Genomic DNA, 17,751 nt, shown 5'->3' on the forward strand with positions numbered 1-17,751 from the left:
GCCCTGAGAGCCGGGCGTGCTCGGCGGGAGGGAGGCGATGCTGATGCTGGGCTGCAGCTCAGAGGTGAGGCTGGGGACAGGTCCCTTTGCCGCTTCGGTCCTATCGGGAGCCCAGCTGCTGGGCTGTGTGAACTGCGGCTGCCTGGAGCCGCTTCCGAGTGTTTTGGGGCACTGCTGATATCGGTCAGTATTTCTGGTTGAGATTAAAAGCCAAAAGGAGTCATGCTTGAATTGCTTTTTTGTTAAAAGGCAGTCTCAAGGAACAGAAAGGTCCGATGATTCGCAAGGGGGATGTTTTCTGCTATGATGTACTGTTCTTAGACTTGCCTTGGCTTAGACTGGCAATAACATTATGCTTTTTTTTTTTTAATATCTCTGATTTATTTTAGTCTGGTAGTTTCAGCAATCTGCTTGAGGCAGGAAGCAGTGTGAACGCACCTGCAGATGCCTTTGGTCAGTCTCCAGCTCACTTGGCTGCTTGTGGTGGTGAAGCTTTTTTCCTGCTTTGGCAACTGCAGACAGGAGCGAATTTGAACCAACAGGTAAAAATACAGTTTTGTTTCTTCCACTACTAATCTGGCATGTCAGTAAATCAAATTGATACTACTTACACAATTCTTTATCTCAGAGAGGTTCTATATACACAGTTGTATTTGCATGAGGTATCTGGGATTGCTTATTTTAGAGTAACTTTATTCTAGAACCAGAAAGCACAAATCCTGTCTACATTGCATTAGCAATTTCATTTGCTATGCATAATGGAATTTTGACACTTACAGTGCTGCATGCAGATGGCATAAGAACTTAATTCTTTTACACAGATGAGTAGTCCTCTTTCCTCTGAAATCTTGCCTCTATTCCCAGTAAACATAAGGATTCTTCCTCTAGCTGCAAAGTTAAACTTGGTTATACCTCTGAGCTGGCAGCAGCAAGTGGTTGGTCACAGCAATCCCTGAATGGTGCTGAAAGATGCTGTTAATCAGTGTACAGTGCATGCTGTGTAAATAATCTTGTGGAAGGTAAAAGTTAAACAATGAGTATTGCATGGGACAGTATTTCTGCTTCACTGTGATGAATACACTAAACAACAGTTACCAAGTACACTTTACTAGCTATATTTTTTTAATCTCTCAACTCGCAACAGACTGGTATAGAGTGACACCCCATATACAGTCACGTTGGAGAACAAGATAGCTTCATCCTATTTCCCTTCCTTCAAATAACTCCTATATATAAATGGTGTTTTTAGGATTGCCTTGGAGAAGCCCCGATTCATAAAGCAGCAAAAGTTGGGAGTTTGGAATGTCTTGCTCTCCTTGTTGCTGGCGATGCCAAAATCGAGTAAGTTGAGCTACATGTAGTCATTTCAGTAACACTGTCAAAGGATACGTGTACTTGTTCTGAGTGTGCATGCTAAAACTGTGAATACAGCATGACTATAGCCATAAGAGCAATATTAAAAACTGCCATAAACACCGAAGTAGCATAGACCACATGCTGTTTAGTTCCACATTAAAGACCTCTGTAGTAACTGCTAAGGGAATATTCCTGACCGTAAGTTCTCATTCGTTTTCCATTCTGACTAATGCCGTGTTCACCTTCTTCTTGCCTTTCTGATATGCTAAGCCAGTCATAGTCTGATGACAAATTTATTTTAAAACAATTATTCCTTGTTGCATTTAACACCAGCCACCTGTACAAGTAGACCCCCATGCTATCTTTGACAAGTCTCCTCAGTACTGATTCTCTGTACTTATTTTCCTAAGTTGACTGACTGAAGTTACCACTTAGTTAATCTTGATCAGTGCTTGCTCATAATACATATTCCAATTTAATTGAATGGTTATTGTTAATTCTGGGTTTCAGCTTGTGCAACAACAGTGGACAAACAGCAGCAGACCTCGCACTGGCTTACGGCTTTCTGGAATGTGCCAAGTTCCTGACAACAATTCAGCACATGCAGACCATGAAACTGAGAGGACAGTTGGGCTGCTCACTCGGTGACAAACCCAGCTTGCTGGGAGAGGAGCCAGCTGCACAGAAGCAAGAAAGTGAAACCAGCAGATCAATAAGCAGGAAGAGGAGAAGATCAGATGGTGTGTAATACTGTTGCTTTACTGCAATTCAGAGTATTTTTATTTATTTTTTTAATGCTTTTAGCATTTAAGTAAATAAATGGGGTGTTAGATACATAGCATTTAGAAGCCTGCTAGTATGGATCAACTTGCATAGGTATTTAAGGTTATGGTCTTATTGAAGATGGACAGCACCTGGGGAAAAAAAAAAAAAAATCACAGGTACTTTTACTGATGGAGTAGCTACAGACTTACTCGTTTGTTCGTATCACAGATCTTGTCTCCTAGCTGGTGAAACAGCTTGTAATCCCAAAATAAAATCAAGGGGAAGCCATGGTCTGAAGAAACATGACCGGACGGTGCACTGAGCAGCCAGATGTGCACGCTGGTACATTATCTCCTTCTGAGAAGGAGGAAAGCTTGTTTATTTTTACTTCTTACAGAAGATTGTTGTGGTTTTTAGTTTTGGTGGTGGTGTTTTTTTTGGTTTTGTTTTTTTTTTTTCCCTAGAATAGCTGTATTCATACAGCTATAATAAATAAGCACATAACAATTAATTCTCTCACATTTTTTCCTGTGTAAGTATGAGAACAAAGTTCATAAAATTCAGTACATATAGCCATTTTTCTCCCACTCCTAAAATGCTGTTATCAACAGTACCATCAGCAAATGATGCCTTTGAACAGATACATAGTGCATGAGACAGCTGGCTATATGGAACCTGAAAGGCAGAAACGGTTCATCTTTTTGGCAAGAAAGAATTCCATAAAATAAAAGGATTGGGTGTTTAATCTGTAATGACTTTAGCATAACAAAAAAATGCTATATAAACATAAGGTTGTCCTAGCCATAGTAAGAGAATATTAATTACTTAATAAATGTATTTGTAAGAAATAGAGTTCACAGCTGATAACTCTTGTTTTTAGAGGTTTCATTAAAAAATAAATTTCTTAATTTAAATTACTCAAGCAACATCTGTATTTCAACTGGCTTTTGATTGACTTAAAGCATTATTTTGATAAATAACAAGACAGTTATATCTAGATCAGCTACTATTCTGACTTAGCATGTTCTAGCCTAAGAGTGGAATTTAAATAGTTTTTGGTCGTTGAGGTAGGCAGAGATTGTAATAGGCATCCTTGTTCCAAAACTCCGGGCCCTTCCATCCACACCAGCCCTGTCCAAGAGAAAGCAGGATAGTGTTTAAGTCTGCAACGTATTTTGTTCTTCCCATCTACTACTATTGGATCTATTTGATCTATTTTATTTTACTAGAGAATGCAATGAGACACGATTTTCAGAAAAGTTCTCAACATGCCTGGAAACACATTAATGGCAAACACTTTATAGAGTCTCTCTCTCCCTTCCTCCCTCCCCATCCCAGCTTAGTTCCTAAAAAGTAGCACCTGTTTGGTTTTTTCCTCCCACTTCCCATTACTTTCTGCTGCTACAGAGACACTAGTAGTATTCTGAAACTCTATAATTTTCACAGTTTCCATTTCTCTTGTCTTGAATCCTTGCCTTCTTTGGCAATAGTTGATATTTCAGAGCCAAACAGGGCTCTTAATATCAGAAGGTGTGCTCTTGATCATGATTTAGCAGAAAAATAGTCTGAAAAAGCTCTTAAGTTTGCAGAGTACCACATAATTCTATGAGATGTTTTTGAAGAAGAAAGCTACAACCTTACAGATCACCTCAGCTACTGCCCTCCCCTGTCACTTTGGATGAGGAAAGGGGATTCTGCATGTTTTATCCTCCTGGACCATTCCTGAGCCCCATTGAGCTGTAACAGCCTTTGTTTCTATATGTTCTTCAGAAGTTGTTTCTTTCTGTATTTGTTTCAAGCTTTGATCATTATAGGGCTAGCCAAATGTTTCTTCAACAGCTTTTCTAGTTGTGCCCAACCCAAAGGTATCACAGATACAAGACAGAAGTTGCTACTTGCAACTTAATATGAGAGCAGAAAAGAATTTGGTTGCTTAACAACTATATGATAATTTAGCCACTTTCAGAGTTTAAGTTTCTAATGGTTACTGTTACAAGTCTCTCATGTTACTGTTACAGAGTTTAAGTTATTACATTTACTGTTTCATAATGTGCTGTGTCATCCCTTTTAGTAGCTTTAAATATGGAAATAACATTGCATACCCTTTAGTTCTTTAGAGTTTTTCCAGATTTTCAAAAGAGCTCAGTACCTGCCCTTTAAACTTAGTTCAAGGCCTGATCTGGGAATGCCTAGTGTTGGATTTTTTTTTATTTTTTCAGTTTTAAATAAATGGTTATCTTTTTTCCTTCACTGACAGCACTTTACAGGCTGAACAGATTTTTCTGTTCCATTCAAAATACCAAACACATTTATTGTATATACTACTGGGTAAAAGGGGAGATGGTTTAATTTGGAGAACATAAAGAACATTCCTTCAGACTATCGTTAAAGCAGCATATATGGAGGTTAACTGGGATCAGCGCTTCCTCCAGAAGAAATGGAGAAGCCACAGAATGGCCCATTGGTATTTGGTTGTACATTATTTGTTTAATGCCAAAATACATATATGTGTGTATATATATGTGTTTGTGTGTGTGTGTGTGTGTGGATCAAGCCTCACCTTGTCCAAAATAACATGTAGATCTTCTCCTCCAGTGTAGTGTGGGTCTAGAATCAAATATTTTATGTGCCCTGTGATCTCATTCCAAGCCACTCCTAATATTGTGTGAGCCAAAACACCTCCACCTAGAATATGAGGAACAAAAATTGCCAAAAGTTTTTCATTGAGATTGGCTGAATGTGCAAGCCTAAAATAAAGGTACATCAACGCTTTCTGTTAACAGATTAGCTTGGTTATCAAATTATTCTGAAGCTGTCCTATGTAAGATTCTTCATGTTATTAAACAACATATCTTTACTACAGCTAGGGAAGATTACTTCTTGTACTTTACTCATTACAACTAGAGAATTCAGTTTCCAAATTTCTTCCATGTCAGCAAGATGGGTTACATCTTCAACACTTCCACCAGATAAAGTCAAGAATACTACAAACATCTGTTCTGCTCACTTCTTCTTTAAAGAAACTTAACTTTAGAAAGAGAATCTGGAAAACTTTGTGGTTGTAAAAGGACTAAAATTAGAACAGAAATCAGAATTTCTGGACAAGGTTTATCTGCAGTTTTCTGCTAAGTTTCTTCAATGGATATTAGGGGCAGAGTAGGAATTTCTGAGTCCCCTCTCTCCAGCTTGCAAGCAGGGAAAGGGGCTATTTTGACAAGCTGGCCACTCTTGTCTGTTTCTTTCAGAGAGCGTGAGGAGTTTACATCCTTGGGATGCTGCAGTAATGACTCCACACAACAGACAGGAATTGCAAAAACCCCAGAAGAACACAAGCAATAAAAAAAAAAAAATCCCTAAAACCCACCTTAAAAAGCCAAACTCTGCCCCTCCAACAAGAAGAAAAATTAAACCAATCTACAAGAGCATTACAGGGAAGGCCAAGTTACAGACTAAAAGATTTTTCAATGTAAGATTTTAAATTCTTGAAATTCAGACCAGAAGACTGCTGAAAGGCCAAGAATATTTCATACCAAAATCTGGACTTCTGGCACCTCTAAACTGAGCGAGTAACGCTATCTTTGTGGAGTGCTAAACATGGATTGCAAATATTGCTAAAATTAAAATGTTATTTAAACGGAAAACGGTATTTTCAATATTCTTGATGTAGTTCAATCAAAGTTATGGCATTCTTACAAATGACATTTCTTATGTTATCAACATTTCAGATTATTAAAACTTGTCTTAAAAAGAATTTGGATAATACTCTTCAAAGCCAGATAAACACTACTCTCCTGTGACTGGAAGTTTTGGAGAACTGTATGAACTTCTGCTCCACTAGAGAGCGGAAGTCAGCTCTCGAGTTCCGACTTTAACAGCAGTTTTTAAGACCACCACTTAGATTGACTTTTGTTACCAGGTTTAATACTGAGCTTGGGAGAAATACTGAGTGAAAAAGATACCAGCCAGACTAAACTGTACCATTTTCCAGGCTCCCTTGGGAACAGTGTAATTTTTAATTTATCTCAAGTTCTGATTAACTCTTGTACAGTAAAGTGAATGAGTTCCAATCAAAATGAAATTCACCACAGGAAGGCCATGCGCTTACATGGGTGCTCTTCACTACTCAAGCACTTACCAATCATAACTGGAGTTCCTTCAGTCTGGAAATGATTAGCAAGCTCTCTGCCCTGCAGCACTAGTTCAGAGCCCTGGCTGGGTAAGAAAAACAACAATGGATTTGTCATCCTCATTAGGCTTAATTCTCTCATTATCCATTATACTCGTTAACTGCACAGGTAACTGCCAAGGTAACATCCTGGGACAATCTGAAAGAAAGCTTTTTCATGCAAGTTGCAGATTGTGGTTGGACCAATGAATCTGCTGTAAGCCCAGCTGTCCTTGGAGCACCTGGCGTCACCCAGCTTCTGTAAAGTGTCTGCTGCTTGGCTCCCACAGTGGGGACAGCTGGTAAACCCCATTGACTCCAACAGATCACCAAAGGGAAGTCTGGAGTAAAAGAACATGAACAAAACCAACAAAAATAGGGTGTTGATAAAGGTGTTTATAATGACACCTCTGCAATTGAGTACTCGTACCCAAGTTGGCTTTAAAAATCAAATCTCAAATAACATTAGTAATCTGCTCAAAGCAAGACTGAACTTAGCTTTGTTATGATTTTCCTGCTTTCCTTTTCAACTCTGGGGACCAACCACAGACAAAAGAAGTCTACACAGAAGAGAAAGGAACTCTGGGAAATGGTGCATTTGCAATCATGGCTTCAGTACTAGTGCTGCTGATGAAGCCGAGAAGTCGTCTTTTCATAAAGAGTTAGAGGTGCTGGCTGGAAATAAGCCCAAGACAAAAATCCTATCCCCTGCCAGTGACCAGCTGAAAAAGATGCCTGACATTTCTTCATCTCAGCATTGTAGTGATGCTGGCTTTTCATAATCCTGGAAAACACTGGTGCTCCCTTCTAGCAGCAGCAGGAGCAATCCTGCCCACTTCACAAAGGAATTATTCTATGTTCTTATGTGCAGGAATAAAAACCTTCGTACTTGCAGGGCATGTCACAGCTGCTGTAAATAATAGGTGGATCATCTGCAAATATAAGCTCTGGAACGAAAAAGATTAAAATTGGATGTATAAAGCTTCACAAAATATTGAAGCACTGAAATATTTTCCTACCGTTAAGAATCACCATGGTCACATGCATTTTTAGAATATCTACAGTAGCATTTACACTAAATAAGCATAACTCATGAGTAGTATTTGGTTTGACTAGAATTTTCATACATGCTAAGTTAGCATATATTCTTTATTTCATGATTGTATTTATCACAAAATGTTCAGGGATTTGTTAGTCTGCTTAGTGCTGACTAAGTGATAAAAATCCAGTAATTTTACTTCTGATAAATGCTGAACATTTTTTTTTTCCTCACAAATATATCTGTAGTGTTCTTTATTGTATATGAGAGCATCAGATTGTACGAATGGAAACAAATCTCTCATTTAATCTTTCACACAACCCCAGAAAAGAGAACGCTATTTCCAGGCTGCTCAGCAATTTTGCCTCAATCCTGAGCTGACAGGTTAGTGCTGTGGACGAAGTAGTAATTTACTGTCAGTGTGCATTTGGTTCATTATCACTACCAGACTGTGTGCCTGAGTCAAAAATGATGGTTGTGGTGGAATTCAGCCTATTTCTTTGCACTTCAGCTTGCGTATCATTAAGCAATGTATAGCAACTGCAAACTGGAACACCAAGCCCCGAAGAAGTTGAGCAACACCTTCATCTGTAAGCACTTAGCACAAGCAAAGGCAGGAATACAAGGTTTATGAACAAGGAACTCTTAAAAGATTTATTATCTCTTTATTATCCCTATTCTCCCATGTACTGTAAAGGTAATTTGCATTTTAAGGCATTCAGTCTTTTTAATAATTACTGAGCTATTAGACAGATACTGATTCTTACCTGACAAATAATATTTTTGATGTTATTCCAAAAAGCTGATTCAATACAAGCTGTACCTCAATCGACCCAATCCATTGCCGTGACCCAACAAATGCTGCAGGCTTGTCTCCAGCATCAACCAATGCCTTCCCATCATCACAATGAAGAAAAACAACAAACATCAACAACGTGTAGTAGGCTATTCCACCACTTTTTGTGAACAAAGTTGGTTTGCTAAAAATGTTCAGTAAATAAATGTAACTCAAAGAACTATTTTTAGAAGACTGAAGATAACTGCAGTATTTCTTCTAGGCCTACAATATTAGCTACCCAAGCCTACAGCTTTTCTTCAGTGCTGTTAACAGAAATGCACATATTCAGATATGCATTCAAATTCAAAATAGAAAAAGAAGCGAAGGAGAGTTCAAAAACCAGGAAAAGCCCTCTACTCGCACAGGCAAAGTTCCAAAGATGGCAGTAAATCAATGCTTAGCAAGCATCTGGGGACTAATCCAGCTGTCACTGAATACAGAAGTCAGTTTTAAAACTGATTTTAATATGACACATTGAGTTTTTTTCTTTCATTTGGCAAAACCAGTGAAAAGGTCATAATCTGAGCTTCTAATAGAACATTAATCCAAGGAAATATTTAGAAGACTATTTTAATGTCTTATTTGGACAGAAAATGTCACCCAATACTGATAAATATGTGGAGACAGATCTGCTATAATAAAATTTGTTAAAAATAACTTAAGAGATAAATCAAAAATATCACACAAATCCAAAGCCTAAAATACCTGAATTTGGTATTTTAAAAATAATCTATACAAACTTTTCTAGACAAATACGCATAAAATAATCTGCTTAAATGTTCTGTACCTGTTGAATTTCCTTGTGTGTTGGTATAGGTGTGTCAATGTAACCTTGGTGCTTGAACCAAGAACAGACTGTCTGCAAAGATCGATAGGCACAGCCCCAACCACTGTCGTCAATCCGATCCTGCATATAGTGGTGATAACTGTATACACCATGGACTAAATAAACCTGCACACAAAGAGAGAATACACATCAATCTGATCGCACCTGCCTCAGTTTTCAGAGAAGTCCCATGACTTGTCACTTGCATTGCAAAAGCTTTCAGCCGTGAACTGCAAATCTTTGGAAGAACTGAAGGGTTGTTGTTCACACATGGTTACTCCTCCTGGCTTTTTTCTCCTAAACATCTCTGTCCATTCTTGTTATAGTTCTGAGAAACTTTTAAAATACATGCTAAAAACGTGTACACTCTTTTCCAAGAAAATGCAATGTATTTGGGACAAATATTGCTAAAGCAATGCCATTTTCTGCAGAGAAGCCCTTTTGCTTAAAAGGCCAGGTCGGTGACTTCACTTTCTCATCTATACAATACTGGTTATCTCAATTACTTCTTTTAATAACAAATCTCAAGTAAAAGAAAAGGTACTTTCTTACAAATGTTTCAAATTAAACTTACCATACCAGACTCTGTACCAGGTGAATTAAGATGTAAATGCGGATTTCTGAGATATCCATCTTTATATGGTTCATCTGGGAAATGATAAGCATTTGCTCTCTTGAAATACGGTCTGTCACAAGGCAGACTGAATAACCCATGCAATTCCTACATGCAAGTTCAAATAAAAACAAAGAGCACAATTCAAATTTTGGATTAAAAGACACATCACATTGTAAGTAACAACAAAGACAAACAATTTTAACAGCATAGTTTAGCAAATGAATATATTCAAATCTGCTTGATTAAATATTCAGCATGTAAGTTTACTACTAGATGTCACCCCTCAAGGGAAGCCCATGCAGGCTTACCTCCTCTCTAAAGGGCCCATTGTTTTATGCAGTCCTGTTACATAACGCCTGCCGCTGGAGCCCCACCGAAGATACCATGAGTGACAAGCGTCTTATCAAAGCACAGTAAAATACACCACAACAGAAAAGGATTACCCTTTTATCTATGTAGTAGTATAGATACACACACTCTGAATTAAAATCTTAATTAATACTGAAGACATACAAATACCACATACTGAGACAAAGTAAAGATACTGAGCTCATGGTTTAAGCAGATTCAAGCTATTTTTAAATCTCTTAAGCACTGTTTACAACACAGCAGCTACATTTAAAGAGATACAGCATCTTATTTCCCAGATCTTAAGAGCGAAAGGAGTGATGAGATCATCTAGGATAACGTGTGTAACACGGGTCATACGTTTTACGCAGATGACCCAACACTCTGCAATCAGTGGATAAAAGCGCACAGAAGACAGAGAGCAGGAAAGACTTATGTGCTGCAACGCCTGCAGCCTCTGCTAATGTAAGGAAGAGATGAGGCTTTATGTACCCAGTAGTGCTTCACACAGAAGAAAAGAAAAAATTCCCACAGCTTCTACACCTCTAAGGGAGCAGCAGATTCCTTCCCCACTCTCAGTATGCGTAAGGCGTGACCTGAAGCGGCATCTGCCAGGGACACAGCTCAGCCTGAAAGGACTGCCACATCAGGACACTTTTCTACCTCACCCATATTCCTTTTCTAGATGTGCCAACTCAGAAGGCAAAACCCAACCGAAAACTAGCTAAGGCTGGTTGGCTGGGAGCCACAAAAAGCAGCCCCCCAGAACCAAACAAACCCAACAACACACCACCCCAAGAAAGAAACCAAAACAAACAAAAAAACCCCAACCCTAATCCTTTCAGGATGTGTGCTAAAGCCTGAAAGCAATAGCACGAAACAAATAATCTGATATTCTAGCATTGAACTGGAGAAATTCATAGAATCCAGTGCCAGAAGTATAAGTTAGATAAAACTTCTCTAAAAGAAATGCTGTGCAGTTTTAAAGTTTCTACTGTTTCCTTACAAGAATGAGATCTGGTAATTTATTATAAGTTATTTTATAAAATGTAAGCTTCTACACTCAGTATACTGCTTCAGTTATAATTAAAAAAAATAAATAGCAGCATCTGTTAGTATTTACGCTGACTAAATGAAAAGTTATACTGCTGCTTCAGTTACCATAATAATAATAATTATTTAAAAAATTGAAAAATCAGGTTGTGTTAGTATCTGTTGGCTTTACCTTTCTGTAACTTTCCAATTGATCATCTGAAATACCTGTAGGATACGAGACTGTTACAAGATGATTTTTTCCTGGTAACATGAAATGAAACTGTTCTGGTACGACAATTGATGTTCCCTTCATATATTTCATGATACATCTTTCCATGTCAGTTAATTGCCGATGAATTGCTTTCACCAGGAGTCTTTGTACTCTGCAAAGTATAAGAGAAAATACTGAAGAAACAGAACAGTGACAGTGGATCATTTTCTCTCACAGCTCTGACAGTTATACAATACTTACATGTATATTTGCTCCTTGTCTGACAAACTTACTACTTCCATGCTCCCACTCCCACAGAGAAAGACAGCACCTCACCGTGCTTTGCGGAAAGCGTGCCTGCGCATAGAAACTACTCCCTAGGGATTTAACCCTCCAAAGTGCAGGCACCTGGATCTCATATCAGAAACACAACTATTACGAGCATTTGCCAAAACAGAAGGTACATATATGACTATATGGGGATTTTTTGCATTTTATCCACCCCATTTAGCATCCTTCAGAGTCAAATCCTATGGAAAAAGTAAAAATACAGAGGAAGAATCTGATCTTTTCCACCTTCACCTCCCCAGTTGCACCCCTAACGTAGTACTGAGATTACAAAGTCTCATGAAACACACCCCAACTCTCACTTTTATACACACTCAGATATTTACAAGAATTTTTAGAACATTTTTGTGACTTTCTCAATTCCTTGCTAAGCAATGGTTACAAGGTATCAAATCTATCAGACAGGGATAAACTGAAATTTTTGTAGCTAGCAAAAGGATTATATCTGAAGAATATTAAAGCTAACAGCTGTCTACAGGAACTTTTATTATTTACATGGCTAAATTCCATTACAAAAATACTATATGCTACTTCATTAAACTGATTAATGATATGGTAGCTTTACTTCATTATTTCAAGAAAAAGCAGAAATTGAAAAATTACAAGTTCACAGTAACACTTACTTTCCCCATGTTTCTTCTGGAGAAACAGATACAACAACATCAATTGGTAACGTCATATTAATGTAGTGGTGTTCCTTCTTCTCCCTTTCAATGACTGGAGCCAAAGCAGCTAACGAAGACGTTATTTCCAGCATGAGGTCTATATTGACTATCTGCTGCTGCTGCTGAGAATAAAGACAGCAATAGTACATCTCCAGCAATACACCCACCAAGAAGGCAGAAGTATGATACCAAATATTGACAATCTTACTCAGTAATGAACTAATTTGTTTTTTAAAAAGATAGTAATGTTAAAGACAAGCTTCTACATGCTGATCTACTGTAGATGGATCTCTGCATTCACACTGAGTCTCAATGACTTTAAAAGGAATCTTTTAAGTCATGACAATGTCTATCTGTGTACAAAAATGCCTACAGAGGCAGATCTAAGAATTTTTAAATGACAGATTGTTTGATATAATTTGCTAGTGTGGTGAGACACATACCGTATCTTGTAACTTTTTATCCTTTTTTTTGCCAAGTTTCCGTTTGGTCTCATCATCCTGATCAAATCTGAAGTAACCAACAGAAAGAGAAATTTCTATAATATGAAATTAATAAATTAAAAAAATACATCTTTTAAAATATACTCACTGCATAAATCGCCTTATCTCTTTACAAGCAGAATCATCAGTCAGCTCTGGAACGCTGTTCATGCCATTGTTAGGCCACACGTAGACTGAACTGTGGCAAATTCTGAATACAAGAACATCTGAGGACAGTTTGTTTGCAAGATCACTGAAAACATATCCTAATGCCTTTTTTGTTGATGCCTCTGAAACACAGTAAGGATATCATTAACCTAGAAAATTCCCTCACTTGTGTTACAGTTGCTGGCCATACATTTTTTAACAAATTGACGTGTTTTGATTTGAAATAAAAACGTAAGTGCTGTTATGATCAGAAAAATGGCTACGTAACCAAAAACTGAGATAAGATTTCATTTAGCAGGTCTGTCTCAAACCTTGACACTCATATCAGCCTGAACAAACACGTACTCTTTCTCGCAGATGCCATCAAATATGAAGAGCTGAATGAACTACAGAAAAATAACCCCCACCATAGCCAATTCTCACATCAATAACTCTTAACCAAGCCTACAGCTGCAAAAGAACTTCTATGAACAGACAAACTTCTACCTATGGTTATATTTAGTCTTTTGAGTAAATCCTGGAAAGACTCAACCTGAGTCACATGTTTCTGACTTTATATCATTATCCAGAAACAAAACCCCAAAACATAGGAGTTTTTGGAAAAGCAGGGCCTACACTCCAGCTGCAGACCAAATTTAGGCTAACGTATACCTGTAACTGTAAGTCACACCCTGGTCAGCCTATATCTTCATTACCCATATAGATATTTGTCTTTCAGAGCTTGACTTGTTTTTCTAAGTTTCACTCACTTCTTACAATCCGAGCCAATACTGGCTGTGACACAGCAACTTTTGAACATTACCAGCATTGTATTCCTCACTGAGGACATTAACAATCATTACAGAGAACACAATAAGCTATACATAGCTTAACAAACTGTCAAAGACTATGGCAAATTGTTAACTTACATTAATTTAGACTTGGCCTCTACTAGTTGACTTTTGCAATATAAGTTTGTAAAAGCTACAGTATTAGAAAAAAATCAAACAAACCCCAATATATTTAGCTAAATCTCCTCCAATGGAAAAGCTCAGTGCCTTCAAGGAGTGGTCTGCCATATTTGCACATAAACAGTATGAATGCACTTGAACAATCCTCATATCATTCTGCTTCGCTGTGGTTCACATTCACTACACTGTAAACAAAGACAAATAAGTAGCCTTTCTCTGAGGACACAATTCACAAAAATGTGCTGTGCAGTAGCCCAATCTATTCAACACTTCTATTCCGCATCACGAATTTAAACAGCCCAAGTCCCTTTCAAGGTTCACTAGCACTGAGTTCAGACTTTCTAGTAAAGATATCCTTTTAAAATGCAGAACAAGCTGCAGTTGAGCTAAGGACATCCTCCCTCTGCACTCTGCCCCGTGACAGCTCGATGGCCACTGACAGCCTTGAGCAGTTTCTCTAGTGAATGTTACATTTCTCTAAGCACGTGGGACTCTTCATGCCATATGGTCTAATCCCTTGTTCCCACGTGCAGCTGCAGTAGCCAATCCCACCTAAATTAAGTAGAGTAACTAGGTAGCTTGTTCATCTTCTCTGTTTATCTAGAAAGACTGGGCCACAATCTCAAAACTGTTTTACTAATATAATTCTGCTACAATGAGATTCATTGGAATTAAGTTATTCTCCGTTTACTTAGAATTTCAGGGTCAACTTCGGATTCAAACTGCAAAGTGATCTCAATACCGTATCCATAAGAAGAAAGGATATGTAAATAAAATGACCTAAAAATAGTAATTTAAACTTTACTTAATATTAAAATAAAAAACATACAATTGAAAAAGGCTGTCAGAAAATTAACTGAGATAAAGAATAACAGTTTTGGTGCTTAGTCTTTATGGGTTTGGGAAGAAGCACTTCACATCTGGTGAAATGCCAAGAAAATGAACATCATAATTAGCTCATTAGTAAAAGGTCTTTATACAGATATTAAGAAATCTATTATAATCTTAAAGACACACCATCGGTAGTTGCAAGCTGAAATGCAAGATCCAAGCCTCCTCTTACTCTAAAAAGTATGTCCATAGCTTCTAGAAGTACCTAAGGAGAAAAAAGAAGCAATGAAAATGAACAGTTATTTCAACATGCTTTCTCTCAAGTCACAATTGACTGTTCTTATGCCACAGTGCACAAGCCCACTGGTAATTACTGCAGCTGCTCAGGGGAAGAAAGGCCGGTGAATAAGGCCGGTGGCACAGCAGCACAGTTGCCAGAGCCAGTAACTCAATGACAAGCGCTAGTACATATGCAGTCCTTAAAACACATTTTCTACTTAAAAAAAAAAAGTCTTAATACTATACTTTTAGCATTCAGAAATATTTTGGGTAAAATGTCATTTTTTCAATTGAAATGTTGTGTTTCCCATCCTCAAAGTCTTCTTTCAGTTCAAGTAAACCAAGTACTGCTCTGAGCAGTAGAGCAGAAAGGTAATTAAGCACATCTGCATGCGTGCATTCGTCTTGGTTAGGAAATCACAGCTTCATGGAAATTTAAAAAAAAAAAAAGGGAGGGTGGACACACACACAATCTCTAGAACCCAGGCTGAGCTTCACTTTTGACAGAAGAGCTGCTTATGCCTGCACAGAGACCTCTGTATTGGGTTTCTGTGAGGGGGGATTTTGTTTGGTAAGACAGGAAGGGCTATGGAGACAACTCCTGTAAGCAGCTGCTAGAATTTCCCCTGGCTCTGATTTCAGACCCACCTCTGCAAATTAATGTATTTAAGAAGGGGCAGTGCAGGGCTTGCCCTCTCTTGCAGCCCCAAGCAGTGTGGCCCTGGTGTGGGTGGCACGGACCCTATCCGGTTGGGCAGGCCCCAACTTAAGCTCAAGCTCCACTGCAGCTCCAGCCCAAAAAAGCCAGGAACCCTTCAAGAACCAGCAGAAGAAACCTGCAGCAGAGACAGGAGTGGGATGTGAGGAGGACAGCTGTGCAGACACCAAGGTTGACGAAATAAAAAAAAAAAGAGGGGGGGCGGTAAGCGTGCGAGAGCAGAGGTTCCATCTGCAACCTGTAGTTAGAGGGCAGGTCGACATAACTGCAGGCCACAGAAATTCAATGCCAGAGCAGAGATCCACATGAGAAGGCAGCTGCTCCTGGAGAGGCCGTGACTCCACGAGAAGCTGTGCTGGGGCAGTCTGTGGGAAAGACTCCACCATGTGGAAGGGAAGCCCACACCAGAGCAGTTTGTGAGGAAACTGCAGCCATGGGCAGACCCACAGAGAAGTTCATGGAGGACTTTCCTCCTGTGGGACGGATACCATTTGGAAGCAGAGAGAGAGCGGGAGGAGTCCTCCCTACCCCTGAAGAGAAAGGAGCGGCAGAGACCACACGGGATGAACTGACTGCAACTCCCATTCCCTTCTGCCTTTGCTGCTGCAGGAGGAGGAGGTAAAGAAATCGTGAACAATACTGAGCCTGGGAAGAAGGGAGGAGTGTGGGAAGGTGTTGACTTTAAGATCTAACTGTGCCTCTCGTTATTCTACTCTAATGTTACTAGTAATAAATTAAATTTTTTTGTTTTTCTCCCAAAGTTGAGTCTGTTTTTTGCTCATAACTGTAAGTGGTGAGTGAACCCCCTTATCCTTTGTCTCTGCCCACAAACTCTGTTATATTTTCTTCTCCTTATCCCACTATGGGGGGAGAAGTGAGTGAGGAGCCTCATGGTGCTCTGTTGCCCACTGGACTTAAACCACAAAACCACCCAGCTGTTATTTCCCCTTCCGAAGTCCTTGCTCTGTGGCACCACAACTGCTCACTGCAGACTTTTCAACATGAATGTCATCAGAGAACTCATCCGGATGGAACACCACCCTTTCATTGAGAGAAGACTTTTTCTAGCAGATCAATTACCAGTCAATTTCAATGTACTGCTACAAAACCAGTTGTGCAGGGACACCCAGGTGCACAAAAGGTGACAGCCCAGAAGAGTGTGGGTACTGTTCAAACAGCCCACAAAAAGAAACACCTCACAGCCTTAATTGCACTAAAAAAACCCCAAAACCACCAAACACCTGCAAGAAGAATTGCACCAAGACCTTTTAGAATGGCTTATCACATAACTGTTTGCTTACAAAGTATGGGAAACTCCCAGCTGCAGTGCTATCACTATTCATGAAAGAGAAGAATCTAACCATAGGAATAATTATCTTTCCAGTAAAAGTACTGTAAGCAGAAATATATAAAAAGATATGCATGCTTGATGAAAATATAAGCAGCTACACTTTTAGCTTTGTATTAAGGATTTTTTGGGTTTCTGTGATCCTAGGGAGCCAAAGTTTACTCGAAGGAAAAAAAAACAACAACGCAACAAGACTGCAATCTTAAATGTTTTGGGTCCTGAGGTGCAATCCTGAACTAGTTTAGATAACACAGTTACCTGCACTAAGAAGGTCTTGGAGTGTGGGATCCACAAGTTCCAGCATGCAAAAGAAGTTTGCCTGGGTTGATGCTATTTTTTTATTTGAATGATTACAACATATGAGTAAGGTTCACGAGTGAAAAGCAGAACCCTGCAAAAGGAGTAAGAGAGGGTTTGGACTTTTGATAGTAGCTCATGAGGAATGATGAGGTCTTCCGACAAATCCCTGACAAAAGCTACGGGGGCTCAGACTCCCAAGATCCCCGAGGGCGACAGGGAATGGCTGCTGTGAGGGGCGGGTGAAGGGGGCAGCTGGGGAGGTGACACAACCCTGGCTTTACAGAACGGGCCCCACACCCTCAGCTGCCCGAGCGGCTTCGACATCTCCCTCCACGGTGCCCCCGAGGGTTGGATACCCACATGCCGCAGCGGAGCATCCGCCCGGCAGCGGGCAGGCGGCCCCCAGCCCGTCCCGCTCACCACAGGGCTGCGGAGCGCCGCAAACCGATTCCGCGGCCATTTC

At 39.3% G+C, this 17,751-nt stretch overlaps 2 protein-coding genes across 2 annotated transcripts; one reads left to right on the top strand and one right to left on the bottom strand.

Moving 5' to 3' along the window:
• The first annotated feature begins 35 nt into the window (after nucleotides 1–35).
• On the top strand, nucleotides 36–2,280 carry ANKRD37 (ankyrin repeat domain 37). The gene is made up of 4 exons (XM_010189762.1): nucleotides 36–64; nucleotides 390–542; nucleotides 1,250–1,341; nucleotides 1,867–2,280. Exons 1-4 carry the CDS (start codon nucleotides 38–40, stop codon nucleotides 2,102–2,104), a joined length of 510 nt encoding a protein of 169 aa, XP_010188064.1. The 5' UTR covers nucleotides 36–37; the 3' UTR covers nucleotides 2,105–2,280.
• Nucleotides 2,281–3,066: 786 nt separating this feature from the next.
• On the bottom strand, nucleotides 3,067–17,292 carry UFSP2 (UFM1-specific peptidase 2). Its single transcript, XM_010189763.1, has 12 exons — nucleotides 17,251–17,292; nucleotides 14,830–14,908; nucleotides 12,804–12,984; nucleotides 12,656–12,722; nucleotides 12,171–12,328; nucleotides 11,179–11,371; nucleotides 9,564–9,710; nucleotides 8,951–9,115; nucleotides 8,093–8,217; nucleotides 6,257–6,333; nucleotides 4,682–4,806; nucleotides 3,067–3,252 (listed from the first exon to the last, which is right to left on the bottom strand). Exons 1-12 carry the CDS (start codon nucleotides 17,290–17,292, stop codon nucleotides 3,166–3,168), a joined length of 1,446 nt encoding a protein of 481 aa, XP_010188065.1. The 3' UTR covers nucleotides 3,067–3,165.
• Between the last annotated feature and the right edge of the window lie 459 nt (nucleotides 17,293–17,751).

The sequence above is a fragment of the Mesitornis unicolor genome, unplaced genomic scaffold (genome assembly GCF_000695765.1).
Source record: "Mesitornis unicolor isolate BGI_N332 unplaced genomic scaffold, ASM69576v1 Scaffold37188, whole genome shotgun sequence".
In the NCBI taxonomy this organism is placed as follows: Eukaryota; Metazoa; Chordata; class Aves; order Mesitornithiformes; family Mesitornithidae; genus Mesitornis; species Mesitornis unicolor.